Source organism: Doryrhamphus excisus, linkage group LG12, assembly GCF_037039965.1.
Source record: "Doryrhamphus excisus strain RoL-2023G ecotype Guam linkage group LG12, RoL_Dexc_Guam_v1.1, whole genome shotgun sequence".
NCBI classification, from domain to species: Eukaryota; Metazoa; Chordata; class Actinopteri; order Syngnathiformes; family Syngnathidae; genus Doryrhamphus; species Doryrhamphus excisus.
Window position 1 is genome coordinate 65494 of NC_136368.1, and position 23797 is coordinate 89290.

The 23797-nt window shown below is 45.0% G+C and overlaps 2 protein-coding genes across 2 annotated transcripts; one reads left to right on the forward strand and one right to left on the reverse strand.

Moving 5' to 3' along the window:
- Nucleotides 1-8: 8 nt before the first annotated feature.
- ift88 (intraflagellar transport 88 homolog) lies at nt 9-10603 on the reverse strand. Its single transcript, XM_058083083.2, has 24 exons — nt 10399-10603; nt 10200-10262; nt 9993-10052; nt 9806-9853; nt 9661-9724; nt 9502-9571; nt 9290-9380; nt 9104-9208; nt 8905-9007; nt 8456-8802; nt 7677-7747; nt 7512-7598; nt 7228-7327; nt 6224-6310; nt 5972-6158; nt 5761-5869; nt 5380-5530; nt 5193-5308; nt 5060-5112; nt 3957-4022; nt 3765-3871; nt 2659-2722; nt 732-839; nt 9-625 (listed from the first exon to the last, which is right to left on the reverse strand). Exons 1-24 carry the CDS (start codon nt 10477-10479, stop codon nt 501-503), a joined length of 2463 nt encoding a protein of 820 aa, XP_057939066.2. The 5' UTR covers nt 10480-10603; the 3' UTR covers nt 9-500.
- Nucleotides 10570-23613, forward strand: cryl1 (crystallin, lambda 1). Its single transcript, XM_058083094.2, has 9 exons — nt 10570-10979; nt 11422-11529; nt 11950-12076; nt 12963-13124; nt 14217-14312; nt 14510-14608; nt 19689-19797; nt 22579-22685; nt 22818-23613. Exons 1-9 carry the CDS (start codon nt 10930-10932, stop codon nt 22920-22922), a joined length of 963 nt encoding a protein of 320 aa, XP_057939077.2. The 5' UTR covers nt 10570-10929; the 3' UTR covers nt 22923-23613.
- Nucleotides 23614-23797: the final 184 nt, after the last annotated feature.

A 23797-nucleotide genomic window follows, 5' to 3' on the forward strand; every position in this document is an offset into this window, starting at 1 on the left:
ATTTCCGAATGCCAATGAGCAATATGAATATCCACTTATTGTTTTCCTGTTTATTTAGTCACACATAGGAACAGAGAGGTGGGGCTTGTCATGGTGCCAGAAATATTTGAATGTAATTAATGCCATAAATGAGTTACCTATTTTGGACAGCCTGTGCCATGCATTGAAAAGAAGGAAGACTTGTGGGCGCTGTAGATGACGGCAGCTCCTCCAGCGCTCTGCCAAGTTCCCTGAGGGAATCCCAAAGGGATGAATAAAGTATTCTGTCTGTCTGTCTGACTCTTACACGCATTTTGGACTTTTCAAATGTAAAGGAGGCACAACAGGAAGTGAGCTGGCACCCCACTCCAGCGTGCTCGCGCCGCTTCCATAGGTTTGTCTTGAAATGCGATTTTGTGCTCATGACTGGACAGAAACCAGTCCAGGTTGAGATTTAAGTGAGAGGTAGCTGTAAAACATTCCAGTCGGAAAGAAGAATATTTGGGCAAAATGTGGTGAAGCTACTCTGGCAGCAGCTCATCTCCAAGGTCTTCGTCCGCAAAGTCATCGTCATCGTCTACTCGCACCTTGGCCCCCGTCTTCGGTCGCTCAACCAGGGGCCCCAGTGGATCCACATAGGAAGCGTCTAGAGAAGAGAAACCAAATCTTGGATGATTGACACGATAAAGATACGTGCTGTCATAACGTTGAAAGTAGCAGGATTGGAAAGTGGCAAGTTGAAGGCATCCCACCCAGTTCTTTGGGGCTGCTGCTCTCGTAGGGCTCGCTGGAAGCAGGAAATGACATCACCTGGGCACCCAAACGCTCTCCTTTGTTACTGCTGCTGCTGTGGCCGCTATCTGCGATACAAACATGCACTATCCGTCAAAAGTTTGAGAACGGCCCTAATTTTCTAGTTATTTATTGCAATTCAAGTCACTCAAATGTATTTACGTAGCCATTGAGAGGCTCGGAGGGCTTTACAAGATGGCAACAATCAACGACATCCCCTGATCTGATATTTCAGAATTATACCAAATGGGTCAACAGTTTAAAGATGTTCTGCAGAAATGGAGGTTGATCAAGCCTCCTGTCATCATAAAAGCAGTGTTTGGAACTACTATACCCCCGTGGGCATCCGTTGAACAAAGCCATGGGTTCCTACAAAAATGGCCAGTGGGCCCAGTCTGGAGATCCTTTTTTTAATGGCCTGCAACAAAATGAGCCCTTTTCATGGTCAACTTTGGGAAGTACCACTTCCCTTTTCCGCAGATTCTGTTCACAATTTTTATGGACAGCCAAGGCATTAAGTGTTTCCTATTTTGGGGCCTTAGGATCCCACCTCTGCTATCTGCAGATGATGTGGTCCTGATGGTATACCTGTGGAGGTATGGAAGTGTCTAGGAGAGGTAGCAGTAGAGTTCCTGACTGGGTTGTTCAAAAGGATCTTAGGAAGCGAGAAGATGCCTCAGGAATGGAGAAGTGTGTTGGTGCCCATTTTTAAGAACAAGGGTGATGTGCAGAGCTGTGGCAACTCCAGAGGTATAAAGCTAATGAGCCGTAGCATGAAGTTATGGAAAGAGTAGTTGAAGCTAGACTAAGGGCAGAAGTCAGCATTTGGGAGCAGCAGTATGGCTTCATGCCAACAAAGTGTACTACAGATGCAGTATTTGCTTTAAGAATGTTCATAGAGAAGTACAGAGAAGGGGTTTGTAGATGTGGAGAAAGCCTAGGACCGTGTGCCTAGAGAGGAACTGTGGTATTGTATGAGGAAGTCTGGAGGGACAGAAGTATGTTCAAGTGGTGCAGGACATGTATGAGGACCGGAAGACAGGGGAAAGATGTGCCGGAGGTGGGACTGCATCGGGGATCGGCTCTGAGCCCCTTCCTGTTTGCTATGGTGATGGACAGGCTGACAGATGAGCTTGGACAAGAATCTCCATGGACTGTGATGTTTGCAGATGACATTGGGATTTGTAGTGAGAGTAGGGAACAGGTGGAGGAGATGCGAGAAGAGTGGAGGTTTGCCCTGGAAAGCAGAGGAATGAAGATTAGCCGCAGCAAGACGGAGTATATGTGTGGGAATGAGAGGGACCCGAGTGGAAGAGTCAGGTTACAAGGAGAAGAGATACAGAAGGTGGAGAATTTGAAATACTGTTCTGGTCAACAGTCCAGAAGAATGGAGATGGTGAAAAGGAGGTGAAGAAGCGTGTGCAGGCAGGATGGAACAGGTGAAGAAAAGTGTCAGGCGTGATGTGATAGAAGAAGAAGAATCAACAAGATCGTTTAATGTGATTTGTCCAGGAAGCAGAACTGGAGGCGACCGTGCAGCCAGATGTAAAATATTAAAAAGGTAAATGTAAAAATGTATAGATGAAGGAGAGTGAGCCTTTCGTGTATTGAGGGGTGCCACGATGCAGACTTTACAGGAACAAGGGAAAACTCTCAGGTACTCTCGAGGTTTTTCACAAATCTCCTAAAGCGCTTCAAACAAGCAAGCATGGTCTAACATCAGGACCGGCTGTCAGGCGGTTTCTCAAGTTGAGATTTTCTCCCTGGGAATATCTCTTCCAGCAAGTCACTGCTGCTCTGCAAATGTAAACATGGCTCGCAGCAGGACGGTGTGAAGCTTGGTGTTGACTCTGATATCTGTGCGCTGCATGTTAAAGTCACACTCACCAGCACTTCCACCGCTGCCTTCTCTCCGGCCTCTTGCACTGCCTTCTCGTGCGGACCTCACCCTCTGCCGAAATACAAATAGAGGACATTTTTTCCAAGCCATAAATGGGATCAACAGTGTTGCTTATGTGAGGCGCTTATTATGAAACAATACACGCCACAAAACATGGTGGCATCCACAGCTTACACCGCCAGCCCTAAAACGAAGCAGCCAGATTGAGTTTGACACCAGAGCGTTCCCTACATCAGACACGTCTTCATCCCAATGAGCGCAATGGAACACATGTTGCGTCAACACAATATGATACCTATTAGAGCTATGACAGCATTGTTGGAACATGAGACGGTGCTGACAGTGTCACTGCAAAAGACACACAAAATGTGCAAAGATTTCTTTTTGTCAAACCCTTGCGGTCACAGATTTCCAAGCCAAGGGAGGACTTGGGACTTAGGAGTTAGCATTCCTCTCATCCAGACCATTCTCAGTGCACAGAAGAGCAGCTGGATGTGATTTGACAAAGTCATGGTACCCGGCAGCTGCTCCTGGCTGTGGACAAGTGTACAGGACCGTGGCACGTGGTTTTAGGATTCTATCCTGCCACATGCATGCCAGAGGTGGATGGATGCAGTCACGACTAAAGGTTGAATGCGTGCGTGCTGAGGAGAAGTTCAAGTACAGCTCCAGAAGCGACAAGACAAAACTTCCCATTACATCACATGAACAAATCATGGTGAGCGTAGGCTCCAACCATCTGACATGGTAAGTGAATGAGTGCAAACAAACTGGATCCAACAACTACATAAGTTGAGTGTTTGACACCATAAAAAGGCTCCTCTCTATTGCACGCCACAGAAGGAAGGGAAAAAACCAACAGATGTTTCTCATCCTCATTGTGGAGCTGCACTGACCAGTGCCCGTTTTTGGATACACCCAGATGTTTTCTATCAGGGAGGGTGGGAACATACGGTATATGAGAAAAGACTGCAATACATTATACTGAGAGCTGTTGGTAATATTTTGTCTATTGAAATTGAAATGACGGCACACATTGTGTGTTGACATCCATTTTACACAGAAACTTCAGATCCAGGTGGATCATTTCTACCTGCTCTCTGAGCTCCTTCATCTTCTCCACCTTCTTCAGTTTGGTGGCGTAGTCCTGGACTTCTTGCAGGCCCATGTCCTGACTAAGCCTCACCAGGAAGCGTAGACCTGTATGCAAACACACAGACCAAAAGATCTGATCAGCTGATCAGCAACCATACTGATAAATATGATGGGGGCGGGGGGAAATTACATTCCACATTCTCCGGAAACTTGCGGTGGATTTCTTTGTATGTATCTAGAGATTTCTGGTAATTTCCTACAAAGACAATAAAAATGTTAGAATTCAAAACACATACAATGAAATGCATTAGACAATCATCTAAAAGTCATAATAAAGTCATAATTAGATAATCATCTAAAGTTACTAGGGATGACCTGGTACCACTTCTTGGTGTCCAATACCGACACCGAAACGTTGTATATTGGCCGATACAGATTCCAACCTACTTTTATCCTTTCTTGTTATAGTCATGGATTTGTATGCATCAGCGATGGTTGCTCATTGACTACGAGGGAAGCCAAACTTCACTTTAAACGTGATAAAGTATAACACAAAGTTGTCTGTGCCCTGTGATTGGCTGGTGACCAGTCCAGGGTGTATCCTGTCTCTCACCCAAAGTCAGCTGGGATAGGCTGCAGCATAACCCCCCCTACACTAGTGAGGACGAGCGGCGATGGATGGATGGTTGTCCCTCACAACATTGCGGTTCTAATTTCAAATCATGCATTTTCGTGGTTGAACACCACCTACTAGTATAAACCAAAAAGATGCATATTTAGGCAAATTCTGTCTAAGCATTCTTTCTAAAATTCAAAGCATTTCCAAGCATAAAAATGCTATATGAACGACAATAGAAATATAAGGCATTTAGAAGATGTGCCACTATGTAGTCTTCTCCGATGGTCACGAGGTGTCAGGCACATAAGCATCAAACTTAATTGCCCAAACAACAGTATTTTATTGCAGGTTTAAATGATCTTACAACAGGCACAATAATATGTCTTAAATGGCTTATCTTCTTTGTCTACTCTGCCTCGAGGACCCTAATGTTTAAAAAAAAAACATATTTACGTGATTGTAAGCAAGTTTTCTTTGCTCTGACTACAAAAGTATTCCTTTTATTAAAAAGGAATCCTACTACCTGAAACCAATTGACTGGGAGAAACGAGGGATTCATATAATGTATATGGAGACAATAAAACCTGTTCAATAAGTGGCACAATGTTCTCGAAGAAGACCCTTTTATACGTGACATGGCACCTGAAGACGTTTTGGTTGACATTGATTCTCACCACTTCTCCTGTAACAGCTGGCCACCATGAGTTGCCACCTCACCTCGCTTGGCCTGAGGAACAACACAGCAACAACCTCATCTTTAGTTCAAGCAATAAGCCTGACTTGAGAATTGTGGCAGCTGCGACTCACTGTACAAGTATGGCTCTCTCAAAGTACTGAATGGCCTTCTCATAGAGCTGCGTCTGGACATAGTAGGCCGCCAACCACTCAATCACCTCCATGTTGCAAGGGAAGAGTCTGAAGGACTGGATGGTAAGAGCACAGCATGTGACGCGCGCTGATGTCCATCATTGAGCACGCACACAAAGCTTTGTACCTCACAGTAGTAATGCAATGCCTGGGACTTGTCCCCCTCCAGGTCGTGCAGATCCCCCAGTTTGGCCAAAGCCTTGGGGTCATTGGGGACCACGCTGATGACTTGCATCAACCACTCTATAGCCTGCTGGGGGTCTTCCAGAAGCTCATAACTGGCACACGCTTGTCAAAGGCAAATATGGACACAAGTACAGTCAGAACGGCTTCTGCTCTTCTGGGATGGCTTCCTACACGGTTTTGAGAGCTTTTGTCCTGCTGGAACAGACATGGGCCTTCCCCAAACCACAAAGTTGGAAGCGTACCCTCAATAAATGAAATCTAGACAATGAGGTGTTCTGTTTCAGGTTGAGTGGTGCACTCAGCGTGATGTTGACAAGGATACGTGTCAGCGAGCTGATACATGACCTCAGCGCTATCCCTAAGAATGGCGTGGAGCTTTTGGAAGCAGTCCAGCGCATCCTCCAGACGATTGAGCTTCTTGTAGGTGAGACCTTAGAAGAAGAGACAAAGACAACAACTACTTTTTAGTTCACATCTACAGCTGCCCCTGAGAAACATGATGGTGATGATCCAGCAAAACAGGCGGGCGTTACCCAGGTTTCTGAGAGCCTCGGTGCAGGAGGAGTCATTCCTCAGGGCTTCTTTGAAGAACTCTGTCGCCTTCACATAGTCCTGTTTGACAAACTCTGTGTTGCCCTTGTTGACGAGAGCACCTGGATTGTAGCGATCAGCTATCATGGCCAGATCGGCATATCGCTCTGCCTGCTCATAGTCCTTCTCCTGGAAAGGTACGTACAAGATACTACTACAGACATACTTTGATTGGAAGTGGGAAGGGGACCTACCAGGAAGAACAGAGCAGACAGGTTGGTGGAAGCGGCACTCTTTACTCTGCTGTCTTTCTTCTCAAATGTCTTCAGTATTGCCACTGCCTGATGTGATGACAGGTCAAAATGTGTCAGGACGAAGCGTAAAGCTTGTTTCCAATTTTCACTCTGTCACGTTCTTTTTCCATTGACTTATGTTGCTGTTTTCTTTTTTTCTTTTACTGGTAGGTGGTAGGTTGCCTGTGTGTTAAAAAAAGCGCCGTTTTGAAGGATATTTACCCTTGATTGTATACTTTTATGGTTACACGAATACATGTAAATACATTGAATTGTACATTGGAATATCGTACACTGGTCTCTCGGTGTCAGTAATGTTACATTGATGAGACAATAACCACCACGTGAATAACTGTAAAAACCGGAAGTAAAAAAAAGACAGAAAAAGTCATAATTTATTTGTTTTTCCCTTATTTTCTCTTTTTCTGTCTACTATATTGGGTAATACAAATGTAAACGTGACTGTAGGGGTGTTATTTCATGCCGAGGAGGAGGGGGGGGGGCTCTAATCAACAACTACAAAAATGTTGTATTCATAAAGAAGGAATCCTACTTTGTGGAAAATCGCTTACTTTGGTTGGGTATGAGACCAATTAACCGTGATAAACGAGAGACTGGTGAACTTGTTGTTTGCATTTTACTACACAGATATGCAGCAAAACACCAAGAGTACCATTGATCATAAGGTAGCAAAAGGCACACATACCTCGGCCTAACGCATGCAGATGAGGAAGGAATGGGCACAAAAGACAGAGAGAATGCAGTCAATGAGGAATGAGCAGCCTGACACATCCAGCAGATGTGAAGAAAACAGTTGTAAAGCTAAAAGATGAGAATATAAGCACAATGTTGGGAAACAAAAACTGCAACACACTTCAAATGCAATAGTGGCAGCGGCAGACACACAAGAACAAAGTGTTTGATTGGCGATTCTAAATGGACGTTTCCCTTGATGAGACGCTCACCTGGTTAAAGTCCTTCTGTCTGAGATAGGTGATGGCTTTGTTTATCTCCAGATCGTTTGCCAGATCAATGTATTGAGAGCTCTTCACCATGTCAACACACCTTCAGGACCAAGTACATCATTTTAAGTTGGTGGGTATGTATGTTCCTGAGAACATTGATATCAAATAATTGGTCTGTATATCAGCTAGTACATGTATAAAACATCCATCGAAAGAGACTGCTGTGCAATATATCTTGATGTCATCTCCCACAAGTTTTGTGTATTTGTGCTTATGCGACAAACCAGTCAAATCCAGCGGCGAAAGAAGCCTCGATGGCTGGAGCAATGAGCTTAGCGGCCGTCATCACGTACTTCTCAGCTCGAGCTTTCCTATGTCAGCAGAAAATTGCACCAATTCACGATTTTATAGTATAGCTGGTTTTTGGATTTTACAAATGCTTTTCTTACAACTCTCTCTCCATTTGGTGCAGCTTGTCATTCTTGATGGCCTCCATCAACATGTGGGACCCGATGTCATCCTAAAAGACAGAGTGGGGGATTGGAAAAGGAAAGTGTGGCAACAGTCGAAATGTGAAAATAACATTGGAGAGGGTGAACACAGCAGTTGGCAGAAGACTTCTGTGTCGTCGTTGTTGACTTTCACCACAAAAACATGAATGAAGTTCAGTTGTAACATGGGATATTCAGTACACAGAAAGATTTGCTTCCCCCAAACAGTGTCGGACAGTGAGCGTATCATGGCTAGTTAAACAGTAGCCTGCCAGAAAAGTCATTCATCGCCGTCTTCCTCCAGGAAACTAAAATAAAAGTCATCTTCTTCGGTGTCACAATTGAACAGCCTTGTAATTATCCCTTCGTCACACACAGTCAGTCTCTTTCTCTTAGTCTCATAGTCTCTCTTTGCGTCACGTTTAGCTCGAGCTATCGTCTTCATGCAGTAGTCCAGCCTTTCCAAAGCCAAAGGCGATAGTGAGTAGTAATCTTACATTTCTTCGAGCTCACTTAAGTGTTACTTAAGTCTTTGTGACATTACAAAAAAACAACAAAGAAGAAAGTTAATTTGTCATTTCCCAAAATGATCTTCCTTCTCCTACAGCACCATTAGAATTATGCATACGTATGCGTCATGGCTGATTAGGCAAATTAGTTGATGCAGTCATGAACCCCCCAAACACTTTAGTCACAATTTTCCTGTGTCAAATAGTACATTCATTAGCGTCACTCACATTAGCGGAGATGTACTTGTCATCATCGTCGATGCCCAGCGGGACAGAGAGGAGCTTCTGGAAGGCGTTCTTCATGCCATCCCCGTCTCTTGTGGCGTAGTAGCATAGGACGAGGTTGTAGCCGGTCCTGATGTTGGGACTCTTGCTCATGATGTGCTCGAAAGACGTGATGGCGTCCGAGTACTGGCCCAGCAGGACGAAGACGGTGCCGATGTTCTGCATGATCTTGATCCTCATCTCTTTGTAGTCGTCTGAGATGTGATCCAGCGCCATCCGGTAGAATTTAATGGCTTTGGGATAGTTCTTCTGCTTGACAAAGATGTTGGCCATGTTGACCCTCAGACGTCCTGTAGGGCAAGCACACCAAAACACAGTACGAGTGAGGCGATGGAGGAGCACAGAGTGGGAAGTGATAGGAGGTGATAGGAGGCGCACAGCCTTTTGCTCACCTGCATTGGGGAACATCTTGTTCTTCACAATGAGCTGGTAGCTACTCAGGGCCTCTGGATACATCTCATTGTTTTCATACTGGTTAGCCAGGTTGAGAAGGATCTGCCAACGACACACTTTAGCAACAGAACCCAACAGGTAACACTGATTGACACTCTTCCATTGGAGAAAGCATGGCAGCCAAGTTGGTGCACTTACAGCATACGTCAGATCTATGTTGATTTGTTCTACGTTGCCAGACTGCTCCCTCTGTCTAACCAGCGCTCTCTCCTTTCTCTCAGCTTCTTTGGCTTTTTCAAGAGCCTGGCATCACACAAACAATCAAATGATTAGCAAAAAGTTGACGCATACGGTGGCTTAACATGAAATGTAGATGTGTCTGACCAGTTGTGAATTGCCCATGCTTTGTGCCATGCAGCTCTCTGTTATCAAGTCATTCACTTTCTTCTCCAAGATCTTGATCTTCTCCTCAGGCCTGTAACACCAGTAGTGTGAATAATAATAATAATAATAATAATAATATTGTGTGTTGACTCTGTGGTTTCTGGATGCCTAATCTTCAAATAAGCTTTTCATTCAGGCTACTGATAACTCACAAATCGTCTTTCTTTTCTTCAAGTGCGGGTGCAGGGCCTCTGGACTGGCCCAGCGGGTCAAAGGTTGAGCCTAAAATGAACAAATTATCTCCCGAGCAGAACTATTTGTTGTTTCGTATCACAATAGAATAGATTGCAGTGAAGTGTTCATAAACTCACCACGTGCTCGTGACGAGGTGAAGCCAGCAGCTCTGACTGCAGACATGGGTCGAGACGCTCCATCCTGAGCCATCAAAAATGGAGAAAATGCGTGTAGCATTTTGTAATCCAGCAGACAAGCTTAGTAAAAAGAAGCCAAACATACCAGTACGGCACCAGTCACTGGCCGGCCCATAGAGGATGTCATCCGATTCTAGAAACACAAGTTAGCAAAATAAATCATGAAATTCACCAAAATTTTATCTTGCCAAAACATGTCAATTCAATTGTTACTTTTGTCAAATAGGAAATATTGTATTTGATGACTATTCAATCTCATTTGCTATACTTACCCCAAAAGAAGAAGCTAAAGGGCGCCCTCCTGTGGCAGTACCAGGAAATTTAGCGGTCATCTGAAATTTTGAAGACAAGATGAGATTGAAGAGCACTTCGTGAGTTTAACTTAATTGCTCAAATTGTTGTGCCTTTGCTTTCTGTATAAATACATATTATTTCCTGCTCATTATTTGCCTCGTTATAGTAACATCCAGTGTACTCACCGGGGGTCTTCTTCCATGACTGGTCCTAACTGCTTCTTGGAAGCCCACGTCGTTATCCAGCTCCTGGATGAATTGTTATTATCGGGGGGGGGGTTGGGGGGGTAACTACGTACTGTAATACTGCGCTATACAGAAGCCATCAAATAGTTTCCTGCTAACTATAGCTAGCTTGCTAGCATACTGGCAGTAGGCTACTCACCTCGGTATCAAAAGTTGGATTATAGTCGTTGTATCCCGTGTAAATATCATCCTCTTCAACCGCCAGGTGTACATTTTCCATGTTGCCTTCCCAGCGAGAGCAACTTTAAAAAGCCAATCAGTGAGAAAACGACGAAAGGCGTTTGTTGTCAATTTCAGATATCTTCGCCGTAGAGGCGGGACTCTTTTCGTTTGACGAAACACGATTCGTCAATTGGGCGTCAATCATCACCCAGTTCCACGCGCATTGGTCAAAACAGGTTTAAGTAGTTGCTGGGATACACTCGTGACGGGCATGCGAACCAGTCACTGTGACAACGGAGAGGCATTTGTTAAGAATTCACCTTATAACACAACCAAAGCCAAATAGGCATCAATGAAGATTATACGTTTGTAAGCTGTAAAAGCGTATTTGTGCGACTGTTTTCGCGGCTTTGGGCCTTTTGGCTGCCCGTAGCAGCACGCTGCAGCCTAACGCATGGAGGGCGGGGAGAGACAGTTATGACCAATTGAGCCAAGCCAAGTTCTCCGGATGAAGAAAATGAGCCAGTCTAACATGAAGACGATCACCGTCATCGGCAGGTTAGCCAGACAAGATCTTTCGGGCTGCCCACTTGCAGTCCATTCTCAATGTTTACATTTATCCAACTGGTGTGCTGGGATGAAAGTTAAGATACGATTGACTTAGTTATACGCTTGTACAGTATGCTGTACCGTTTCCTCCAAAGTCACCCGTATTCACCTAACGTACTAAAGTAAACACTACAGGTATAATCGGGTCATTTTTCTGTTTATTACATTTTAGTTAAATCAGATACGGAATGACTTACAGGAGGTATAAAAACGCGAAATGACAACAAATCCAAAGTTGCTGTGCATAAACTAGTGTCTACGTTCATTTTTCAGCTACTTACATGATTTGGTGCATACAACTCATGTCAAGCCATCATAATTCTGCAGAAGTGCAGAGGAGTATGCACAACGCAGCAAATAATTTCGAGTGCTTTAAAATGTTCTGCAACAGTGGGCTGATTGGCCGCTCTTGGGCAATGGTGTTTGCCAGTGGAGGCTACAGTGTGAAGATGTATGACAATCAACCGGGACAAGCAGCCAAGGCGGTCACAGAGCTCGGGTTAGTATGGTTTGAACACCCCACTAATGCCAACACTGTGTAATGGGCTAATTGTGGATTTTAAATCTACCTTTCCTGCCAAATGTAACGGCCATAAGAGGCTCTCCGCTGGTGAGGCAGGTTTCTAAACGTGCATAAACACAGCTGGAACATGAACAAGTCCAACATGGTGCAAGGCAAGGGCAGAGGTGACACACAGGCCTCGCATGATCACACACAAAGCCTGCCGTGTGGCGACATGGCTGGTTAAACATTAGATGGCGACACAAACCCGAATGTCAATGTTGAACACTCGCTGAAACATCAGTCAGTCATAAAACATTTTCAACATATTTACAGTCTTGGCTTTGCCTGTCTACAAGATGCTCAGTTGGCGGTCAGGAGCGCATACGTATGATTCACGCTGTGTCGTTTGCTCAGGAAACAGATGACAGAGCTGGAGGAAGGCGGAATGCTGAGAGGGCAGCTGAGCGCCACTCAGCAGCTCGCTCTGCTCAGCACTTATGATGACCTGCCGCTCGCACTGCAGGGCGCCTTCTTTGTCCAGGTGCTTGCTGCTTTAGTTTGATCATTTGGATGAATTTGTTGAGTATCAATCAAGGGTCTTAAAACGTAAACACGCAGGCGTATTTTTGGGGTAGAGCACCAGATGAGGACAATATAGGTCAAATCAGCGTAAATGGCCAATAACCCCTAATAACAGGCCACATTCAACCACAAATGAACAATAATTCATTCATGAATATCATCTGAGTTCATTTCCCAGAAGAAAGCGTGTATCCCTCACAGGTGAAATGAGTGGTAGAATGATTGCTACATAAAGCATACATGCCAATGCTTGACTCTTTCAGCCTTCACTCAACAAGAATGAGCTGAATAATGGCCCCTCCCAGGAGACTCACCAAAGCAGACACAGAGTGTAAATAAATCAATATCCTGCCGTCAACTCCCGCTGAAACAATAGCGGACTTGTTGGACACAGGGAAATACGTGCTGGGAAAAATACACTTTTTCTTCAGTCGACATTCGGTGTCATGCTTCCTGCTGCTAGATTCCTCATCATATTTGGCCAAACTAGGCTAGACTACATTAGCTTACAGACCCTAGTTTATTGCGTCTTTCAAATAATCTGTGCAGTGTTTACTGTGCCTCGATACTTTTTCCTAATTGTACGGCTAAGATACCACATCTGAGTTTGCAGCATTTCCTGTTGCTGGATCAGCATTTTATTGCAGTCGGAAGTGCTCCCTTGAATCATCCAGTTTATCCATATACTACAGGAATATTGAAAGATGTTTTCCATAGTATTCAATGAAAGGTACTCCCCAAAGACCCAAAGAAAATGAGTTAGTTCTTTTCCTGTCCAAAGCGTGACATAGAAATACACCCTCAGCCTGGCTTCATGTACCTGGTAACGCTGTCGTTCTTTCTAGGAGTGTGTGTTTGAGCAGCTGGAGGTGAAGCAGAACATCTTCCAGGATGTGGAGCGTCTCGTGGGAAAAGACGTGATCCTGAGCAGCTCCACTTCCTGTCTGGTGCCCAGCAACGTCTTCTCCAAAGTCCAAGACAGGAGCCGCTGCATCGTCTCCCATCCGGTTTGTGTGACCTTTGAATCCCACAAAAATGTCATGGGGTCATTGGTGGGCAGTCAGGTCATCTGCCCGAGGCCTCTAGAATCAGTCACGCTGGCCCATATCACTTCAAGGAAAAGTGCCCCGTCGCCACAGCAAACCAATCTCCTTCATCCAACCCCTGTATTCTACCCTTATGTCCTCCTTCACTAAATCCATAAATCTTCTCTTTGGTCTTCCTGTACGCCTCCTACCTGGCAACATCCTTCTACCAATATATTCACTATCTCTCCTCTGGACATGTCCCAACCATCTCGGTCTGGCCTAAAGGACTTTATCTCCAAGGCCTCTAACATGAACATAACATGTCCCTCTGATGTACTCCTTCCACCTAAGATCCTATTGAACAACCCGGTCAGGATTTACTCTATTGCTACCTCTCCTAGACACTTCCATACCTCCACAGGTATACCATCAGGACCAAGTGCCTTCCCACTCTTCATCCTTTTCAACGCTTTTCTCACTTCCTCTTTACCAATCTTTGCTACTTCCTGGTCCACAGCAGACACCTCTTCTACTCTTCCTGCTCTCGCCTTTTCCTCATTCATCAACTCTTGAAAGTACACTTTCCATCTTCCCATCCCACTACCGGCATCTGTCAGTACCCTTCCATTCCTGTCCTTGATCACCTTAACCTGCTGCACGTCCTTCCCATCTGCGTCTCTCTGCCTCGCCAACCTGTAGAGATCCATCCATCTTCCTTACTGTTCAACCTAGTGTACCAGTCATCATAGACCTCTTGTTCGCGTCCTGAAAAATCAGTCAAAACCATAAAAATTGACCGGTACAGAGAGGGGCGCCTTTTGAGAAGGCATAGGCGCATAAATGTAACACGACCGGTTATGCTAATATTTCCAAGTACTTTTTGACTTGACTTCATTAGTCCCATTTGTTTTCCCTCAAAGGCCTGCTGGCTCGTACACTTCATTCCGGCAGGGGGAGTTCTGCAGCAAGAAAGAAACTCCATTTTTCCTGATATAAAGTTGCTTAGATTTATATTCTTGTCATACCTCCTTTGAGAATTATTGTCTGTGATGGGATTCTGTTGTTCGGCAGGTCAACCCCCCTTACCTTGTCAAACTCGTGGAGCTGGTACCTCATCCTGACACGACAGTGGCTGTTATGGACAACACCCATACTCTGATGACCCGGGTAAAAAAAAAAAAAATTTAGTCGTCAATAAAAAGAAGAATTTAGGACTGTCCCGTTGTGCTCTACTGGTTTTGCACGTCTTACAAGCTTAGCAAGAGGAATTTCCAACCACAATGCAGTGGAGTAACCTAGCGGTACGTTTAAAAGCGTTTCTGAGCAACCACTGACTTTTGTGCTTGTCCCAACTTTTCTATTAGGTTGGTCAGGTGCCCGTCCGACTGAAGAGAGAGATTGATGGCTTCACTGTCAACAGAGTGCAGGCCGCCATCATTGCCGAGTCCTGGCGCCTGGTCCAGGTCAGTGCTTCTATCGGTGTCAGAAGCTGAGCTCCTTAGGTGTACTGTGAATGAAAGGTGACGTTGATGACCAGACAACTGGGGTGGTAGCGAGTCACACTTCACGTGATTGACAGGAGTGCAGCATGAATTACGAAAGCATGTGCGGTGAAACCTTGGTCAGCATAATTCAAACTCTAGCCGAATCATATTTTCCCATAAGAAATTCTGTTCATAAGGAATTCTGTCCCAGAAATCCAAAAATGTTAAAAACTTGTTTTTATAGTTTTACACGCAGAAAACAATTGAAAATGCGTCTAAATGACGAAAGTATGAACTTTTAAGATTACGTTTGCCTTCACTGAAGACGTGGTTGTTGCCAAAGACACGATGTGGAAGCGAGATCTACACAGACACCACCTTCCTACATCTTTGGCTGGATGTTAAGGAGCCTACCAACCATCCACGCCTTGGCTTTGTGTGAAAGGTGAAAATGCAAATGATGAATAATTATTTTCCACATATGCAGTATATGATGGCCATTAAAATGGCTCCCAATGAGAGACACATTTATTGAAATGCAATGAATTGCAGCTGCTTGCTCGTGACCATCCTACCGTACAGGATGTACGTACAAAGGTCACGGTGCCCTTAGAAAATGTCCGTGCCTTGTGAGACATCACGCACAAAGGATTGTCCATGGTCTGAAAAGACAAGACACAAGACGAGCATGAAGGGCCATTGATGGTACATTTGTTCTACATATTTGTTTGACTTGTTTTTTAAAGTTGAAAGGATGCTTTTGTTTGGAAAAGGTTCCGACACATCTGTATTTAAATGCTTATCATCGCACGCTTTTCTATTGCAGATGTTGCATGTGAAAAGCTGTTGATTCATATCTGACAGACATTCTCACTCCACAACATTTTTACTTTTGACCTTACTGTCAATTTGCCAAATTCCTGGCCGTGTAGCATAACTACTGGTTATGCAGTAGGCCACAAAATCCCCGACATTAAACCAGAAAGGCGCCACGTCCGATTCCCCTTTCTGAAGCTTGCAATATGTCCCAGCATTGGGCTTGTGCTGAGATGTTTCTTGAGATTAGGCATGTAAGTTCTTGCCTTTTTTTCCTCTTTCATATTTCTTTACTTAAAAATGAACAGTGCATAGCCACGAAGATTTAAATGTAAACGTGCCAGAATTAGCCCAAAGGCTACTTGACTTTAGCAGTCCCCAGCAGGTCAAAGCAGGAGACAAGAAAACACCAAATCGTCACACAGATGAACAATGTGCCGATGACAATGAAATGATAAAAACACGACATTAAAGACTGTTTTTTCTTTCTTAAAGGGGACCTTTGATGCTTCTTCCACCTTCTGACCTATAACTGTAGTACCAATGTAGTATTCTGGTGTTAAACCATTCTGACCTATAACTGTAGTACCAATCTAGTATTCTGGTGTTAAACCATGCCAGGGTTTCAGATAATCAGGTTTGTGCATTTGGATTTCATGTTGACATGATTTGCTGCGAGTGTGCATGGTGTGCTGCATAAAGACATGAAATGAACCCGAAGGCAATCAAACAGCAGTGAAAGACAATAACTGGACCAGATGAAACCATCATGTCAGACATGTCTATCTGCATTCTTACACCAAGGCAGTCTGCAGGAATACATTCTTGTACCACTTGTCCCACATAGTATGTACGTATAGTATAGTATAGTATAGTGTATACTGTGTCTATATACTGTAGTATCACACTGTTGTGCAACAGAGCATGACTGTAATCTTGGCAGCATATTTATGGTGTTTATTGAATAACTGGGCGCTTGTACAGTTGGAGAATTCAGATAAAGCAATAATGAGGAAATGACAAGTGGATAGTTTTTTTGTTCATGACCATTTGAGTCCCATCAATATCTCAACTTTGGTTTTAGATAAATTGTGCATGTCGTTGCTCACTGCAAAGTGGAGCGTGTCAATCTTTTGCAAGTCTCATAGTGAAGTTGTCCCCTGCCACACTGCGCTTTCAATTTTACAGCTTCACCCTGGGATCACACCGAATCCCTCGCGGCTCCGTTGCAGCCGCCGGAAGAATTGTACAAGATGGGAATCCCTGTTGGAGGCTCATACAAACTTTCAAACTTTTTTTCCGACGCCGCGGATGCCGGCGCAGGAGTTCCTCGCTCTGTCTGCCGGAGTGAGTGGCATTTTGCGGAAAGCCGGACTGGATCAGGCCCGTAGCCACAAAGGATTCAGTGCGAGCCCGGAGTCACATGCACATGGCAGGCATGAAAAACTACAACTATTGTCTCTAAGATGTCTTTGTGTTCATATTATTGTGTGTCTGGAATGGATTACATTGATCCGGATTTTGGATGGATCCCATGGGATGGATTAATAACAAAAACCGAGGTAGCTCTGTACGTTACAGACACACCTGTCTTTATCACTTCCACTCTGTTCCTCAAGTGGATTCCTTGTTTAAAAGGTCCTTGGCTCACTAACGAACCAAGTGGGCTTGTCTGACCTTTGGCAGCTTAAGAGAGCATGAAGAAACAACACATTCCAGACACAAACCTGTCCATAGGACTTGATGTTGGAGAACTGAAGTTCTCACTGGACTTGAGGGAATTTGACCTTAGGCTGGCTGTGATACCGCTGGAATGTGGCACTGTTTAATCGGCACAGCCATCTTGCTGACGGGACGGCGTTGCGTCCGCTTCATTTGATGGGCGTGGAATGAGGCAGGGCGGCGCGAGGCCACGGTATTGTGGAATGTGTGTGTAGAATAAATGTGGATGTAGCATGTGAGAGGTGTCTTCACACTGGCCTGTGGAAGTCCAGGCTCCCTGTGAGGCTCCTGTTATGGGAATTAACCCTGTGTGCTCCATTAAGTGTCAGATGTTAAAAATGCCACCGTGCTGCTAAAGTGGACCAGTCTGCCCAGGATAGAGCCCCCCGTGGACCGTCCCAATAAAGACTTTGCTGGGCTTTACATCAGACTGACGTAGGAAACACCAGAGATTCTGTGTGGTAGTTTGCTTGGTTGAGAAACGACTGTTTGTTCTCCCAAATGATTCATACCCTGAACTCAATGCTAACGCTATTTATTTTTATTGTTACCTTTGAGCTAGAAATGACTCCAAAAAGAGGTTTTTTAAGACAGTCTAAAGTTAAAATGGTCTAGCTAGTGCTAGACCCCGGGTGCCCAAAGTGGGGTACATGAATACAACTTAAAATCGCCTTTACTACGTTAGTCAAGAACACTGAGATTTACATAATGTACGCCAATGCCTCATGTCAAACGCAACAGAAGGTTGTGCACGGCTTGGACCTTGTAAACATGCTTTTTAACATCATGAGAGCCCTCTAGACATGAAATAACACCCTGTGTAGGGGAAATAGGGCCACAAATAAGGTTTGTGCTTTAAATGTGTTAAGGTCGTGATGTCGGGGTTTCAGAGCTGAGCTTTAGCTTGGTGTGGGTTGTGGGTGCAGCAGTAGCCCGTGTTGTGAGATCATTCAAACCTGGCAGAGGCTCCGTCTCTATACAGGTGGTCATCAAACACAACGACATACTTGCTCACGGTACAACAACAACGCAACACAACCACAGGAAGTCAACACATGACATAATTCAATGACTACGACTACTACGAGGCTGAGTGACTAAGCGCTAAACATAACCCCTAACTTAAAACTGTTCTTTCCAAATAGCCACAAGGCATGCTGGGTAGTCCAGCGCTACAGTATGAAGTATGAAGACTAAAACATTGGCTATCAAGAGTATGTTAACTCCTCCGGCAGCGTCAGGAATACTTTTGGAGCGGGTATCGTACGTAGCCATTCCTTTGTATGTCCACATGTGCCGTAGCTAGGTTACTAGCTTGGTCGTGTGTGTTGACATCTTGCTAGCTGCAGATATAGCGACAGCTATTTGGGCAACCCCAGCGTGCCACAAAAACACTGCAAGTCATGTTGTTTTCAAGTCAAGGTTTTAAAAAAAAAAGGAATTTGGAAGCGCTCAGTGGGCCGGATTAAGATGCTTGGCGGGCCTGATGTGGCTCACCCCTGGTCTTGTCAAATATTTTATTGTTGTCCATTTTTGAGCGGGCTGCACGGTGAGAGTGGTTAGCACAGGCCACACAGCTAGGAGCCATGGGTTCGATTCCCCCCTTGGGCATCTCTGTGTGAAGTTTGGATGTTCTCCCAGTGCGTGGGTTTTCTTCCTCCCCCATTCCAAAAACATGCTAGCTTGATTGGCCACTCCAAATTGTCCATAGGTATGAATGTGGGTGGGCGTGGTTGTTTGTCTACATGTGCCCTGGGATTGGCTGGCCACCAGTCCAGGGTGGGATAGGCTGGGATAGGCTCCAGCATGCCAGCAAGCCTCGCTGGCAACAATTTCAACCATTTTTGTCGCCATGAATTGTATTTTATTCTAAAAATAGGAAATGAAGAATGTCAAATGTAAATATTCCGAAAAGGCTGAAATATGGCTGACAGGGAGGTTTGGCGTGTGAGTGACCCTCTGATCCTTGTTATGCAACAGTGACCCCCACACCCAACCCTTCCAATTACACACTCACACAGACGGCTTCATTGAGCCCAGGCCAGCATCGGAAAGCAGAGCGGCTGAGAAAGCGGATGGTGATCATTGTGGAGGAAAGGCTCCGCCCACCTGGCCACTTAGCTAAGATAAGAGGCTCGTTGTTGTTGAACACCAGACAGGAACAAAGGCCGGCCTGTCCTGTACCCCCCGCCGCCCGCAACCCAAATCTGCTTTGAGCTTTTGATTTCCTCCATCGTGGACCTCCTGAATTACCTGAAGTCCTCCACCCCCACCACCATCATCATCATCATCATCATCTCTCCAGCCGTCTTCCCATTCTGAGCCCTGGACTCGTGAGCCATCCCTTACTCTTGTAGTCGTCCTTCCTCTTTCCATGGTCGTCCTCCACTCTCCATTCATTTCTCCTCCATCCTTAGCCCACATGCTTAGTCGTCATCCTCGGGAAGACGGTATACGAGCGTAGAAAAGAGTAGTGTGTGTTTGTTGGTGTTGTAACGCTCCATCATCTCTCTGCCACCAGGACGGCATCATCTCCGTGCAGGACATTGACCTGGTGATGTCAGAGGGACTGGGAATGCGCTACGCCTTCATCGGTCCCATGGAAACCATGCACCTCAATGCGCCTGAAGGTAATGTTGCCACGTGACTCCTACAGCGTGGTATCTGGCGATGCTCCTTAAAGTCTGGTTTATGTTCCTGCATCGAGCGGCCAGGCGACGTGACCCCAACTCACCCCAAACCCCCTGCATAGCATTACGTGGGGAACCATTATGCTCATTTTGGGCCCTTTGCATTGAATTGTGGACTCCTACAGAGCAGCCACACACAATAACCTGCACACAGAGCTTTCTCGATCTTCCAGAACCTGCATCTATTCTACACAGATTTAAATTTTTTAATTTTTTTTTTAGTGGGCACACCCACTCCGCTGTGGTCCGCTGTGGCACGGTGTTAGAAAAAACTCTCTCAGAGCCATCCCAAACTTCTTTCAGGGCTCACTTCCTAATGCACAAAACTTGATTATCTGAAACTTTGGCATGCTTTAACACCAGAATACTACATTGGTACTACTGTTACAGGTCAGAATGGTTTAACACCAGAATACTACATTGGCACTACAGTTGTAGATCCCCATTAGTATTTTGATCAGGAGTGTATGGAGTGATACAGGTGTTTTGCACATGAGACTCTCTACCTTGTTAGCATGGCATGGTTAGCATAGCGTTCTAATGAGATCCGATACCAGAATCCAAAAGCAGCAAGAGAAATGCTGCCTTTACGAAGATGATAATGCAGACTTTGGATGGCCACGCTCAGAGATGTAGTTATCCTTCATGAGCTACGTAAGTTGATCACCCAGTCCAAGTAGTACAACAAAGGACCTATCTGACAGTGTCAATCAAAAGCCAGCACTATCATCTTAGAAGATGCCACATTTTTGCTCCAACTCTTGTATTGCATCTCATGTGACTCGGCAGCCGTGCCTAATGAAGCGTCTGGTGGGTGTCATGTGCTACATACATGCCACGTCCCGCGCTGCTGAGCGTGTCAGAGCGAAACCTCAGGTAGATGGAGAATGTCAGCGGGGGGTGTGAAAGCCGCACAGTCGCTCGCTTCGGCCCCACAAAGGCATCTTTTGATGAATGCTGCCCCTCACACCAGTAATCCAAAACTCGCATGGCGGCCATCAAAGTAGGTGCCAACCTGCAGGTAGAGCCCACGGCAGCTGGTTGGAGAAGGTTCTTCCTCTTGGATCATACCGCAGGTTTAGGTACATGAGAATAGCCAAGTTATGTTCAATTGTCAACACAAATGTTGAGGCTCAAATTGGGCAGAAAAGAATCATTCTTATCACTTATAACCACTCTATTACGGTTTTTCCAAAGTATCTTCTTTAACTTATTCAATCTCAGTCATTTTTCAAAAGCCGTCCCTCTCGGTATTTTAGGTGCCTTTGAGTGATTTTTCAAGGCGCACACAATATAGTGTTGTAGGGCTACATAGACATGGTACAAACCAAAAGGAAGATTATCCTCATCTTTCATCTGAAAAAAGGTTGTTTCTACCGTTTTTTGTTCTTTAATCATCGGCAGTAAGTTTCAGCAAAATATCACTTCCCAACAAGGAAAAGATCCAACTTCGACAAATGTAGTCGTACACATTTAGCCAAAATGTCGAAACAACGATGCCACAACATCAACAACACAACAAAATTCTTCTGTTAAGTGAAAATATGCTTTTTTACAACTAATTTAACAGCATGAACTATTTAAATTTCACATTTGCAGCTCACATGCGTGCGTGCGTGCGTGCCCACGTGCTCATTTCCTTTCAATGCGTAACCTTCACGCAACATGGCGAGATGCCTTCTCACGTCCTGGTTGATGCGGCGCTTGGATTTCTACGGGAGAGATGCATGCCGAGCTCTTAGAAAACATGATCTCTTCTATCGTGGCCTTGCGTCATCACCTCTTTGTGTCAAAAAATGTCAAAGACGTATGAATTGTCTTTGGGAGTGAGCAATGGGTTGAAAAAAATGTAGAAATACATCTTATAAACAATAAATACAAAATTAATCAATATTAAACTTATTAAACGAATTTACATTTATTGGTTTTATTTGTAAAATCGACCATAGACACAGCATAACCATAACCCATGCCTAGCTAAAACCTAGCTAAAACTCTCAACCCCCGATATTACTTCCGGCTTATTTTCTATATTCTGTCTACTATATTAATAATAATAATAATACATTTTATTTGTATAGCGCTTTTCAGAGTACTCAAAGACAATTTACAGTGAAAGAGATAAAGTTGAGTAAAAACAGTAGAAGTAAGGTGAAGTAAGGCGTGTTCCAATCAAGCAAACAGTATTGAATTGAAGTATTGAAGTATTGAAGTGAATGGAGGCTGCCAGCTAATGCTACAAACAATTGACATAGAATGGACTTGCCGAATACGAAGTCCATGGCAACATGTAAAAGCAGAGAGGTATCATGTCGTAGTGTGGAGACTTGAACTGACCTGCAGCTCACTCGTGCAAAACTTCCCCACCGCCATTCAGAACCGTATGTACGACGCCATATTTAACTGGTCCGCGATTGGTCGCGTCGTACCTCGTGACCAACCGATGTCACACGCAACGATCGCGAGATCGGCAGCAGCAAATGGGGACAATAAAAGCATGGTTAAAACCTAATAGAGGCAAAGTTCAAAGTTGGCACGAAGGGGAGCGTAGTTGGATGCCATTGTGATGACTGGAGTCAGCGAGGGCCACGTAGTGAAAAATGAAAGGATGCAACTTTACCACAAGACGTTACAAGCTGGGTATTTAAGACTAGGATGCTTCTCAGCTTTGTTGGTCATATGGGTGAAAACACCTACCTACCTGTTACCATCAACGTGCAGGTCTCGGGGACTACATGAGGCGGTACGGGGAAGGCATCCAAAGGGTGCTGAGGTCCTTCGGTCCCGTCCCAGACCTCTGCAGTGAAGATGCCAGGAGCATTGTGGATGTAAGTATGGACGGAGGGCGACTTGGTCGTATTTTGGCTGCGTCTCTGCCATCATTCTGTCAACGTTCCTGACTTCCTGACTTCCTGACTGTGGATTCTTTTCTTCACTTTTGCTACGCGTGGCGCGTGCAGGGGATGTGCGAGCTGATTCCCAACGACCAGCAGCATCTGTCAGCCAGGAGGGAGAGACGAGACCAGCTTCTCATGGGCTTGGCCAAACTCAAGAAGGACCAGTAAACGTGTCAGGAACCACGTCAAGCCGGAACGTGAATTCATTTGACCAACCCTTGCAATAATTGGACTTTATTTTGGGGACCAGGCCGAAACTGGGGATGGGGCTGATACCATCTGGTCTGGGCACACGCGGGTGCGTGGGTGGCGCTGCGGGGAGTGTCACAGACAGCCACGTTAGTCGATATCCTCATGCTGCGGTTGCATATTAGCTGGTATTGAACCAGCTGATATGCAACCGCACCCTGATCTGTCGTCCAGCCATTTTTCTTCCGTAGCAGATCTTTCAAGGCACGCAGAATGTTGTGTTCCATGGCTGTATAAAGACCAAAAGAAACATTGGACTCCCGTCTTTCATCAGGAAAGGAAGGCTCTTTCTTCCTTTTCTGTTCTTTAGTAATCAGCAGTAGAACATACGTGGGTACGTTTCAGGAAAATATCAGTTCCCGACCAAAAACCTTTTGTGCTTTTTGTGAATTTGAGCATAACTTTCACTTTGAGAAAAATATTTTTTGTTTTTGTGACAGATCAAATTAAAATCTAAACAACTAAACCAACATAAACAACACCGGTCCAGGGTGTACCCCGCCTCTTGCCCAAATACAGCTGGGATAGGCTCCAGCGTATCCCGCGACCCCAATGAGGATAAGCGGCATAGAAAATGGATGGCTGTGATTGGCTGGCCACCAGTTCAGGGTGTGCCCCGCCTTTTGCCCAAAGACAGCTGGGATAGGCTCCAGCATACCCCCACCCTAGTGGGGAAATGGATGGATGGATGAGACCTAATTCTTGTCAAATGACAATTTGATTTTTGTTTTGTTTTTTTTCCATCCATCCATTTGCTATCCTCACTAAGGTGGGGGTATGCTGGAGCCTATCCC

Excerpts from the sequence above, each read along its gene's own strand:
- ift88 (XM_058083083.2), bottom strand. The coding sequence starts at position 10,479 with ATGGAAAATGTACACCTGGCGGTTGAAGAGGATGATATTTACACGGGA. Across the intron at positions 9,725-9,805 it reads CAGTGACTGGTGCCGTACTG|GATGGAGCGTCTCGACCCAT; the intron begins GTATGTTTGGCT and ends TTGATGGCTCAG. Across the intron at positions 840-2,658 it reads AGGCAGCGGTGGAAGTGCTG|ATAGCGGCCACAGCAGCAGC; the intron begins GTGAGTGTGACT and ends TTTGTATCGCAG.
- cryl1 (XM_058083094.2), top strand. The coding sequence starts at position 10,930 with ATGAAGAAAATGAGCCAGTCTAACATGAAGACGATCACCGTCATCGGC. Across the intron at positions 19,798-22,578 it reads GCACCTCAATGCGCCTGAAG|GTCTCGGGGACTACATGAGG; the intron begins GTAATGTTGCCA and ends ATCAACGTGCAG. Across the intron at positions 22,686-22,817 it reads ATGCCAGGAGCATTGTGGAT|GGGATGTGCGAGCTGATTCC; the intron begins GTAAGTATGGAC and ends TGGCGCGTGCAG.